This window comes from Cnephaeus nilssonii, assembly GCF_951640355.1.
Source record: "Cnephaeus nilssonii genome assembly, chromosome: 20".
Lineage (NCBI taxonomy): Eukaryota > Metazoa > Chordata > Mammalia > Chiroptera > Vespertilionidae > Cnephaeus > Cnephaeus nilssonii.
The window spans coordinates 44,933,653-44,946,237 of NC_137091.1; the positions used below are offsets into that span (position 1 = coordinate 44,933,653).

At 50.6% G+C, this 12,585-nt stretch overlaps 1 protein-coding gene across 1 annotated transcript in view; it reads left to right on the forward strand.

Annotated features, from left to right (window-relative positions):
• Positions 1-7,791: 7,791 nt before the first annotated feature.
• AP2A1 (adaptor related protein complex 2 subunit alpha 1) overlaps positions 7,792-12,585 on the forward strand; it is a 30,699-nt gene continuing 25,905 nt past the window's right edge. Inside the window, exon 1 of the mRNA XM_079800392.1 lies at positions 7,792-8,017. Within this exon, the coding sequence (XP_079656518.1) occupies positions 7,951-8,017 (67 nt within the window). The 5' untranslated portion in view covers positions 7,792-7,950. The remainder of the gene's footprint in view (positions 8,018-12,585) is intronic.

A 12,585-nucleotide genomic window follows, 5' to 3' on the forward strand; every position in this document is an offset into this window, starting at 1 on the left:
CTGGGTTGCGGGCTCGATCCCCAGTGTGGGGCGTGCAGGAGGCAGCTGATCAATGATTCTCATCATTGATGTTTCTGTCTCCCTCTCCTTCTCCCTTCCTCTCTGAAATCAATAAAAATATATTTATTTTTTTTAAAAAAAGAAGAAAATCTAAACAAACATGGAACTATAGTGAATGGTAGGCACCGAAGGGTTAGGGTTTGTATTAGTCTCCGGAGGTTTCTGAAACAAAGTACCACAGACTGAGGGGATTAAACCACAGAAATGTATTGTCTCCATTCTGGAGGCCGGAAGTCCAAGGTCAAGGTGTCAGCAGCCTTGGTTCCTTCTGAGGCTGTGAGGGAGAGTCTCCGGCAGGGGCAGGCCTCTCCCCTGGATTCCAGTGGCCTCAGGTGTCCTTTGGCTGACAGGTGGCCGTCTTTTCCTGTGTCTTCATATTGTCTGCTCTCTGCTCCTGACTACCTTTGTGTCCAAGTTTCACCCCTTTGAAAATATGTTTTTTATTGATTTCAGAGAGGAAGGGAGAGGGAGAGAGAGAAAGAAACATCAATGATGAAAGAGAACCATCCATCGGCTGCCTCCTGCACACCCCCTACTGGGGGATGGAGCCCGAAAACCGGGGCTTGTGCCCTGACCTGGATTTGAACCCTAACCTCCTGGTTCATGGGTCCACACTGATTAGTGTTGCCTAAAAAACAAACAAAAAGACATAGTCATGCCTTGTTCGGTGTTGCTGAGTTGGTTGAGCACCATCCCATGCACCGAGAGGCAGCAGGAAGGGGGTCCAAAATGGGTTACCCCAGTCCTTGCTTTTCTTTTTTTCTTTTTTTTTTTTTCAGAGTAAAAATATTTTTATTTCGGGGGGAGGTAAAGGTAGTGAGGCACCCCCAGTCCTTGCTTTTCATCACTGAATATTTCTTGTCCATCCCTTGTGGCCTGCAAAATTTCTGTTGAGAAATCAGCTGACAGTCTTATGGGAGCTCCCTTGTAGGGAACTAACTGCTTTTCTCTTGCTGCTTTTTTTAAAAAAAGATAAATGTTTCTTTAAAAATTTTTTTTATTATTTTTTAACTTTTTAAAATGTTTTTTAGCCCTAACCGGTTTGGCTCGGTGGACAGAGCGTCGGCCTGCGGACTCAAGGGTCCCAGGTTCGATTCCGGTCAAGGGCATGTACCTTGGTTGCAGGCACATACCCAGTGGGGAGTGTGCAGGAGGCAGCTGATCGATGTTTCTCTCTCATCGATGTTTCTAACTCTCTATCCCTCTCCCTTCCTCTCTGTAAAAAATCAATAAAATATATTTTTAAAAAATGTTTTTTAATTTTTTCTTTTTCTTTTTAAATGTCTCTTTTAAAAATATTTTTATTGATTTTAGACAGAGGAAGGGAGAGGGATAGAAAGATAGAAACATTGATGAGAGAGAAACATCAATCAGCTGCCTCCTACCAGGGATCAAGCCTGCAACCCGAGCATGTGTCCTGACCAGCAATCAAACCATGACCTCCTGGTTCATGGGCCGATGCTCAGCCACTGAGCCACACTGGCCAGGCTGACCTTTTGCATTTTAATTATGATGTGTCTTGGTGTGGGCCTCTTTGGGTTCATCTTGTTTGGGACTCTGGGAGCTTCCTGGACTTGTACGTCTCTTTCCTTCACCAGGATAGGGAAGTTTCCCATCGTTATTTTTTCACATAGGTTTTCAATTTCTTGCTCTCTCTCTTCTCCTTCTGGCGCCCCATGATGTGAATGTTGATATGCTTGAAGTTGTCCCAGAGGCTCCTATACTATTCTCATTTTTAAATTCTTTTTTCCTTTTGCTGTTCTCATTGGGTGTTTTCTGCTTCTTTGTCTTTTTTTTAATTTTAATTTATTTTTTAAAAATATTTTTATTGATTTTTAGAGAGAGGAAGGAAGAGGGAGAGAGAGAAACATCAGTGATGAGAGAGAATCATTGATTGGCTGCCTCCTGCACACCTCCCACTGGGAATCCAGCCCACAACCTGGGCATGTGCCCTTGACCGGAATCGAACCCAGGACCCTTCAGTCCACAGGCCGATGCTCTATCCACTGAGCAAACCAGCCAGGGCTTCTTTGTCTTATTTTAAAAAATTTTTTATTGACTTTAGAGAGTGAGATAGGAAGGGAGGGAGGAAGAGAGAGAGAGAGAGAGAGACAGAGAGACAGAGAGACAAGAGACATAGATGACTTATTGTTCCACTTATTTATGCATTCATTGGTTGATCTTGTATGTGCTGTGACATGGGATTGAACCTGCAACCTTGGCATATCGGGACCATGCTCTCACTAACTGAGCTACCCAGAAAGGGCATCTTTAAAACACCTGATTGGATTCTCTGCTTCATTTACTCCATTGTTGATTCCCTGTAATGTATTCTTTGTGTCAATGTATTCATTTCTGATTGGTTCTTTGTTATGTTTCCTATCTCTGTTTTTATGTTTCTGATCTTGTTGCAGAAGACCGAAGAAGGACCAAGCAATGCTTAGAGAAATGGAGTCACTCTTTATTATTATAACGCGCAGGCCCAGAGAAAAATGCCTTTCAAATTCTGGGCGAAGTCACACAGGATGTTTCCTGTATTTATACCTTTTGAACTCCTTTGTCTCCCAAGTAAGCGTTTTTCCGGTCCCCTTTGCAAGTTCTTAAAGAGAGCTCTGTGCTGGGGCTCTAAGACCTCAACCAAAGACCTGACCTGGCACCAGCACTGATAACTTCGTCTGGGGAAGGTTTATGGCCTCTCTGGAATGGGAGTAGTCTTATTTTTCCCTATTATTTAAGTAAGCAAATGTTTACAGAAGCCAGAATATCAGGGTTAAAATTTTAAACAGCAGTTTTTACCCAAGATGGAGGTTACTATGCTTCAATCTCTTTAAGTTCTAAAGTTCATCTACTCTTCCTTAAGTTCTTTGAGCACCCTTATAACCAGTGTTTTTGAACTCTTGCATCTGGTAGATTGCTTGTCTCCATTTTGTTTCGTTCTTTTTCTGGAGTTTTGTCCTGTTCTTTCATTTGGGACGTGTTTCTTTGTTTCCTCATTTTGGCACCCTCCTTGTGTTTGTTTTCGTGGATTAGGTAGAGCTGCTGTTTCTCCTGGGTTTGGACGAGTGGCCTACCGTAGTAGGCGTTTTGTGGGGTCCAGCGGCAGAGCCTCCTGACCACCTGAGCTGGCACTCCAGGTGCAGCCCGCCTGCCCCTCCTGCCATGTGGGCTGCGTACACCCTCCCGTTGTAGTTGAGCCCTGATTGTAGTTGGAACCTCAATGGGGGGAGTTTATCCCCAGGCCCCTTGGCTGCGAGGACTGGCAGCTGTGCAGGGGCCCACCCCACAGAGCACGGCTTCCTTTAGCGGAGCTCCGGTGCCCGCTGAGTGCACCCCTTGAGTGTGTCACTTGCGGAGGCTGTTGGATGGTGCACTGGCTCTGGGACCTCCGTGGCGGCGCAGGCCAAGCTCAGTGGGAGGGGTTACATCCCTAAGTCCGGAAGTCCTCTCCAACTCAGGGGACCATTGCACTGAGACCAGAAGGATGAGGGGCAGCCATGGGGTTGGGGTTGGGGGTGGGGGTGGAAATGTGTCTGGAGGGTCAGAGCGGCCAAGAGGAGACCCGTGTGGCTGGGGCATTTAAGCTGGGGAAGGACACGGCTGATGGATATTGGAAAAAGCACGCCGGGTGCCTGGGAAGGGTGAACGGAGGGTTGCTAGGAGAGAAGTAGGGAAAGCAGCAATGGGTGTTATTACAAGGTTCCGGGCAAGAGAGGATGGTGATGGCGACCTGCACAGGGTGAGGCAATGGCGATGGAGGGAGGTGACTGGCTGTGGGTCTACTCTCGCCTTGGTTTGGGGTGAGGGACAGGAGGCATTCTGGCAAAGTGATGGGGTGATTAATGGAGGGCCCATTTGCCCACATGGGAAAACTGGGGTGAATCCAGTTTTGTTTTTTTTCTGGAGAAAATCAGGAGTTGATTTGCTCAGGTCAAAGTCTTAGAAGCTATGGGTGGTTCAACGCATGGGCTCCTTAGGGGCTGCTGGGGTCCCCTCTTAATGCTCTGGCTTACCCCAAAAAGGACTTGCCCACAGACTGTCAGACCTCAGAGGGGAGGTAGGGGAGGGTGGGGACAAGGGAGATAGATCAACCAAAGGACTTGTGTGCTTGCATATGAGCCTAACCAGTGATCATGGACAACAGGGGGATGGGGGCAAGCGTGTGGGGGGGTTTGGGATGGGAATGGGGGGGGGTTGATGACAAATATGTGATGCCTTAATCAATAAAGTAATTAAAAAAAAAAAAAAAGGACTTGCCCAAACCTCATTTAGACCTTCACTTCCTGGTCTTAAAACTTAGCAATGGGCCAGCCCCTGAGCCCCAGAATGGTCTTGCTCAAATCCAGTCCTATAATTTTATGCTGTCACAGCCAGTATTAATGGCTTTTGGCTACTGAACAACTAAGATGTGGTATAAGTAAAAAACACTGACTTTTAAAGACAGAAAATTAGAATGCCAAATATGTTGAAATGGTCATATTGGGTTAAATAAAATGTTATTAAAATTCATTTCACCTTTTTCTTTTCTTAAAAAAATATGTTTGTGCCCTAGCTGGTTTGGCTCAGTGGATAGAGCGTTGGCCTTCAGACTGAAGGGTCCTGGGTTTGATTCCTGTCAAGGGCACATGCCTGGGTTTCGCCTCAATCCCCAGTAGGGGGCGTGCAGGAGGCAGCCGAGCAATGATTCCCTCTCATCACTGATGTTTCTCTCTCTCCCTCTCCCTTCCTTTCTGAAATCAATAGAAATGTATTTTAAAAAATACTAAAAAATACGTTTTTATTGATTTTAGAGAGAAAGGGAGAGGAATAGAAAGATAGAAACATTCATGAGAGAGACATCCACTGGCTGCCTCCTGCATGCCCCCCACTGGAGATAGAGCTCGCAACCCTGACTGGGTTGTGCCCTGACTGGGAATCGAACAGGCCACTTCCTGGTTCATGGGTCGTTTCTCAGCCAATTGAGCCACACCGGCCAGGGCTCACCTTTTCTTTTACTTTAAAGAAATGTTTTTAGCCTGGCTGAAATAAATAAAAACATATTTTATTGATTTTTTTAGAGAGAGGCAGGGAAAGAGAGAGAAACATCCATGTAATACACACTGATGGGCTGCCTGCTGCACGCCCCCTACTGGGGACCCAACAGGCAACCCCGGCATGTGCCCTCCCGGGGATCCAACCCGGGACCTTCCGGGGCAAGGGGCGACGCTCAACCAACTGAACCACACCGGCCAGGGCTTCCCCCTTTTTTGAAATGTTGCTGGAATAAATGGGAAAGCCTATCTGTGGTTCCCACTGTATTTCTATTAGCAAGCGCTGCTCTAATCCAACTGGGGGAAAGTCAGTGGCGCCATGTCCGCCCCCACACAGGGTCAAACAGTCCCAGGTCTTCCAGGTTACGTCCTCCTTAATCTGATTCCCCCGTTGGACCGTAGAAGGCCTTTGCCTTAGGCCCAGTCTTGCAAATTAAATTTGGCTACCTCATGGGCTCTGGAGGGGGTTGGGAGAGGACCGAGTTTCCCCATCTACCCACACCCAAACCCCAGAGCTCTGGGCAAAGGGTGGGAGAAGGGGGGTGAGAGGCAGGTGGAGAGACGAGGCGGGAAAGGGGTGCCCCCCCCCCCGCCCGCCCCCGTCCTTAGAGACAGACCTTTCCTGTTCTTGGGATCTGGATGTCTCCCTTTACATACCTCATAAAGCGAACTAGCTCAAACTCCACTACTAATATCTATAATTGTTTAAAAATGGTGCTGTCCTCAGGGAATGGGCTCCTCCCGTCCGTGAGATGCTTACTATATCTTTCATAAAAAGGACGCTTTCCACCCTGGCTGGGTAGCTCAGTGGTTAGAGAGTGGGCCCCCGGCAGACTGAAGGGTAACACCTAGGTTGCCGGTTTGATCCCTGGTCCTGTGTTCCTCCCTCCCTTCCACTCTCTCTCTAAAGGTCAATGGGAAAAATATCTTAGTGAAGATTAAAAAAAATAATAAGGACTCTTTCCAACTCGAGGTCCTAATAACTCTAGTTGTTTTTTAATTTTTATTGACTTTTTACAGAGAGGAAGGGAGAGAGATAGTTAGAAACATCAACCAGCTGCCTCCTGCACACCCCCTACTGGGGATGTGCCCGAAACCAATGTACATGCCCTTGACCGGAATCGAACCTGGGACCTTTCAGTCCGCAGGCTGATGCTTTATCCACTGAGCCAAACCGGTTTCGGCTAACTCTCTCGTTGTTGTTACTGTTTTTAATGGTGCGGGTCTCTATCCTTTAGGGGCAGACAGCACCTCCCTCCAACCATTATTAGGAATGGTCTCTCTTGGTTACTAAAACAGCTGAGCGATGTCCGTCTTCCTAGAGTCCATAATGGACTTTCCCAAGCCCGGTTCCTGAAAACCCAAATGGGCGGCTCCATTGCACCTGGAAGGTGGGCTCTCCTCGACCTCATTTCCATCCCCCAGGACTCAGAAGGGACGTTCCCGGGAACGAGGACACTCCCCCAAAGGCTCATTCCAGGAATACCAGGCTTCAGAGATTAGAAAAGGATGGTGGGTGGGGTTTACATCCTGCGGTGACAGAAATGGACTCTTCCAGTACCCTTTGCCCCAAATTTCCCAATGGCCCGGGGCGGTACAGTTCCGGAGGCCTTGCCTTCCTCAAAGCCGGTTAACCAAAGCGGGTCTCTGGGACCCAACACCACAGGTCCACCTATTACTTCCTTTTAACCAGCGTTGTTCAGTCCCAGGTCCCATTCTTGCTGAGGAGCTTCACGTCTGGAGGAGGCGAGACTCACAATTTTGACTTGATATCTGTATCATGGCTTTATGATTGCAAAATAAAATAAAATAAAATAAAATAAAATAAAAAGGCATTGTATATTGAAAAATGATTAAAAGCCAAAATACACTGTAAATCTGGCTGACACTTCCTGGCTGTGTGACCTTGGGCAAGACATTTAACCTCTCTGGACCTTAGTTTTCATGTCTGCTAAATGGGATCAGATATGAATTACTGTTCCCTCGGCCCTGGGATTCTTGGTCTCACGAAGTTAGGTCTGGACTTCTTGGCCGCCAGATAGGGGAGGAGGAGGGGATAGGGCCCTCTTCTTGGAAGAAGGTTGAGGAGTCGTGGGTGGAGGAGATTAGGGAGAAAGGGGAACAGAGACGCTTGCGCAGTAAACACCTCACGCTCTCTCGTCCCTCCCCTATCCTTCTCTGCAGCAGGGAATTGCAGGCGGCGCTCCACCTATCCCAGCCCAGCTGAGTGACACCCTCCCTTGTCCACCTTTCATCGCCCTCCTCCCGCCCACATAACCGCCCAGTCGGGGGCGGGACTAGGACGGACATGGCGAATCCGCGGTGCCTGCGGGGGCGATCTCCTCGCCCATTGGCCTCAGCCAACGCAAGTCTCACCTCCTCAAGCCCGCTCCCCGCCTTCCTTCACGTCAATCCCCTCGCTGGCCGGAGAGCGACCTGATCCAATCACTACCGGCCCCGGCCGCGCGGAGGGGGCGGTCCCACAGAACGCAATCGAACTCCGCCCGTCTCTTGGGCAACGCCTCCTCCCAAACGGAAATAGCGGGGCGCAGGACCAATCGCAGCGGCGTGCCTTTGTCCTGAGGCCAATGAGCGAGGGAGCGAGGGAGAGCCCGAGTGTGAGCGGCAGTAACGTGAGCCAATGGGCGGTGAAATCTCAGGTGGCAGAGGAGAGGGGAGGGGCTAGGGGCGGTGCTGCGGCCTTCCAGCCCGCCCGCCCGCCCGCCAGCCCGTCCTCCCCCCCGCGGCGGCCGGCTCCGCTCGTTGGCGTTGCCTGGGGTCCTTTTCCTCCCGGTCCCCGCCTGCTAGCCCCCGCTGCGCTGTGCCCAGCCGGGCCAGGCCTGGAGCCGACACCACCGTCATCATGCCGGCCGTATCCAAGGGCGATGGGATGCGGGGGCTCGCGGTGTTCATCTCCGACATCCGGAACTGTGAGAGTGCGGCCGGGGGACTCTGGAGGAGGGGAGCGATGAATTGAGGGGTCGGGGGTAACGGAGGAGCCCCGGGGATAGAAAACCATTGCCGTAGTGGAGGGAAAGGATAGATAGGGCCCCGGGGGAACTTTAAGGTGGGGGAGTGAAGGGGCTCAGGGTGTCCTAGAGTGCCTCTGGAGGTGACTACACCGAGTGGTTAAGAGACGCCCGAGAGGGTCTTAAAGGCGAGGAGGTTAGTGAAGGTCCGAGGATGGGGGCATAGCGGTGTCCCCGGGAATGATGGGCTTGGGGGTCGTATTAGAGGGATCCCTGATGCAGACAGAAAGGGAAGGAGGTGCATGGGTGTGTGTCGGGGTACCCCGTGGAGCGATAGAGTGGGGGGGAGGCCAGAGGGGACTGGGAGGACGTGAAAACCTGGAAGCCTAATGGGGCCGAGCTTGAGGGCCTGGGTGAGAGGGTGTCATGGAGGGAAGGGGCTAGATAGGTCACCGAGGCTCTTGGCCAGTGCATAGGGAGCGCCTGGGCGTGATAGAAAGTCCTAGGGGCTTGGGGAGGAGAGATGGGAAGGTGGAGGACTATAGCGGGACCCTGGTGAAGGGTAGAGGGGCTGCAGGATGGAGGATTGCTTAGGAGTATGGAGAGCAGTGGAGAAGGGTCTTGAAGGGTTACTCAGGGGAAAGGAGGGACTCAGAGGGTACACAGGGGAGACATGGCCGGTGGAGAGGCTTGGGAGAACCTGAGACAGGGAGCTGCGGGCCTGGAAAGGAGAGGACACTATAAAGTGCGGGCCTAGGGGATGTTCCAGAAAGGGGAGGTAGCCAGGGGGCCTTAGGAATTTGTGGGGAAGAGATCTGAAAAGCTGGGGGGTGGAGGGAAGCCTGGTCTCAGAGAGGGCTCAGGGCTCAGGGAGGCGGACAGTCCGGAATCTGGAGCCTGACCACACCAATATGGGGGCAGTGATCACCAGCGGGAGGGATTGTCGTGATGATGGGAGGCCTGGTGCCAAGTCAGCTCCCAACTCCTCGCAGCAGGTGCTGGTGTTTGGAGCTGTCAGGAGCTTCCCAGACTCTCTCCGCATGGCCTCGGGGCCAGCCAGACCTGGGTTTGAGGGCTGTCACGCCCCAGCCGGGTGACCTTGAATGAGGGACCTCACTTCTGTGTCCTTATCTGCCGGGGGGGACTGCTCTCCTCACTTTCCTGATGAGATTGTTGTGATGATGTCTGTCGATGGGGCCTTTCCCACATTCCAGGCACTAGACAGATCTTGGCTATTGTTCTTGTTTTGCTGGGTTTGGAGCAGTGGCCCCTGGTAGGTGCCCGGTGATTGGTTTAGAACTTAGTAGGTATGGAAGGATCTAGTATGTGTTAGATCTGGTGAAGAGGAGCGGTGGAAACTGTTGGTATCAGGTGGAGGAGAGATGTTGTGGTTGTTATGAAAAGGGGTGGAGCTATGAGGGGTTGTGAACTCGGTGGGGGGCCAGCTGTGAGAAGCAGGTGTGGGTGCATTGCCTCGGATACCTCCTAGCCATGTGACCCTTGGCAAGTCACTGAACCTCTCTGATGCTCAGTTTTCTTGTCTGCAAACCTCAGGCAATAACAGCATCTTACCTTTGAAGGTTCATTCATTCAGTTGACAAGTACCTTTGATCACTAGTGTGCCAGACTGTTCCAGGGACTGGGGCTACAGCATGAGCCAAAATCCCTGGCTTTGGGAGCACCATGGCAGGAGGGAGACAGAAAAAATAAACACAGATAACTGGCCCTAAATGACACAGTGTCACACCGTCACACTGTGAAGAAAAATAAGGACGTGGAGGAGAGGGAGCTCCGTGAAGGCCTCACCGAGATGGCTCATTGAAGACATCTGAGTGGAGACTGAGTGAAGTGAGAGTGAGCTCTGGATTTTGGAGGAAAGAGGGGTCTAGGCAAGGGAATCGTACATTCAAAGGTCCTGAGGTTGCGCACGCGAGGTGTGTGTTCACTTCAGAGTGAGGGGGCCTGTGTGGCTGGAGCCGAGGGTGGGAGCTGAGGGCAGAGAGGGGACAGGGATGTGTAGGGCTTTGTGGGTCAATGAGACTTTGGCCTTTCTCTGAGTGAAACGAAAGCGGCGGGCAGGTTTTCAGCACAGGAGGGACATGAGCTGACTGATGTTTTATTTTATTTATAAGAATTCCTTTTAAAATATATTTTTATTGATTTCAGAGAGGAAGGGAGAGGGAAAGAGAGATATTAACATCAGTGATGAGAGAGAATCATTGATCAGCTGCCTCCTGCACGCCCCACACTGGGGATCGAGTCCACAACCCAGGCGTGTGCCCTGACCAGGAATCAACCGTGACCTCCTGGGTCATAGGTCGACACTCAACCACTAAGCCACGTCGGCCGGGCCTATTGATGTTTTAAAGTAATTCCTTTGGCCTCCGTGAAGAGCACAGACTGGAGGTGTGCATGGAAGCAGGGAAAGAATTAGGGGGCCATTGCAGGCGTCCAGGTGTGAGATGGTGTTGGCTTGACTGGGGTGAGAAGGAAATGAGGAGAAATAGTTAGGTCTGGGATCAGTTGTGAAGGATTTGCAAAGGGATTGAATCATGGTGGTGGAGCAGGAAAGAGAAAGCAGGCCAGGGTCACTGTAGGACCTCAGAGGGAAGCCAGAGGACAAAGGGGAGATCCAACTTGGGGGCCGGGAGGTAATTTCACCAAATGAATTGGGGCTTCCTCTTGTCCTTCCTTTTCTCAAATATGTGTTGAGTGGCTGGTGCCTTTCAAGCTTTATGGGTGCTGGGGACATTGGTGAAAAGGACAAACTTGTCTGTGCCCCTGTTAAGGAGACAGGTCCTGCCTAAAAAATGCAGCTGTTCTTGTCACACACACAAGTAAGTTGTATACAGATGTTTATAGCAGCGTCATTCACAAGAGCCAAAAAGTGGAAATAAGCAACCCAAATATCCATGGACAGATGATAAACAAATGTTCCACCCACGCAATGGAATATTATTTAGCCATTAAAAAGGATGAAGTACTGGTAGATGCTACAACATGGGTGAGCCTTCTGAGTGGAAGAAGCCACATACACAAAAGTGTATGATTCCATTTATCTGAAATGTCCAGAATAGGCAAGTCCATAGAGACAGAAAGCAGATTAGTGGTTGCCTGGGGCTAAGGATCGTGGAATGTGGAGTGACTGCTAATGAGTGCAGGATTTCCTTTTGGGGTGAGGAAAGTGTTCTGGAATCAGATGGTGGTGATGGTTGCACAACATTGTGGATACGCTAAAGACCCCTGAATTGCACACTTTAAAGTGGTGACCTTGCCCTAGTCAGCTTGGCTCAGTGGATAGAGCATCAACCTGCGGACTGAAGGGTCTGGGGTTCGATTCCAGTCAAGGGCACATGCCCAGGTTGCAGACTCGATCCCCAGTAGGGGGTGTGCTGGAGGCAGCCGATCAATGATTCTCATCATTGATGTTTCTGTCTCTCTCTCTCTCTCCCTCTCCCTTCCTCTCTGAAATCAATAAAAATACATTAAAAAATGAAATAAAGCAGTGACCTTTAGGGTATGTGAATTATATCTTCATTTTTCCCCTTTTAATCCACAACTGAGGATACATGTTCTTCTTTTAAAGTTTATTTTATTTTATCTTTTTAAAACATATTTTATTGATATTTTACAGAGAGGAAGGGAGAGGGATAGAGAGTTAGAAACATTGATGGGAGAGAAACATCAATCAGCTGCCTCTTGCACACCTCCTACTGGGGATGTGCCCGCAACCAAGGTACATGCCCTTGACCGGAATCGAACCCGGGACCCTTCAGTCCGCAGGCCGACGCTCTATCCACTGAGCCAAACCAGTTAGGGCATATATCTTAATTTTTTAAGCGGAAAAATATTGTACCTGTCCTAGGTCCCGTGAGGGAGAGGGCCTCAAAGGTGAGAGAATGGGGGCTGTTTCATTGCTCAGACAGTGTGCAGGAGTTCGCCAGGCCAAGGGAAGTGGAGGACGGGGAAGGCATAGGGCCAGCAAGTGCAAAGGTCCTGAGTCCCAGTGAAGACTCTGAGCTAAGCCTAGGATCTGGGGAGTTGGGCAGAGTGCTTGTCCTGGGAGCACTGGAGGGTTTCAAGCAGGAGGGAGGGAAGAGAAGGGATGAGGGATGAAGTACTGCTCGGAAATGAGCAGGTGAGGAGGGCGAGGAGGCAGAGACACCCTCGCACAGTGGAGTTCAGAGAGAAGATCTAGAAGGAGATGAAGGGCAGGCTCAGAGGAGGGCCGGGAAGGGCAAATTCTGCAGATAAGAGAGGCTGACGCTGGGTGCAGCCTGAGGGTGTGGTCCTGGCCTGTGTGTGTGTGTGGGGAGGGGGGGACTTATCTGACTGGGAGCTCCCTAAGGCAGGAGCTGGGCTGCCACCTCTCTAGGGCCCCAGTCCCTCCAACCCTGAGGCGAGCTTTTGCGGGAGTAAATGGGGGGAAGGGTGCTGAGCAACCCATTCGGGCGCATCCCACTCCACATTGTGGCCCATTCCCTCTGTGACATCTCCCCCAGCCCCTGAGCACAGGCCCTGGTCTGATC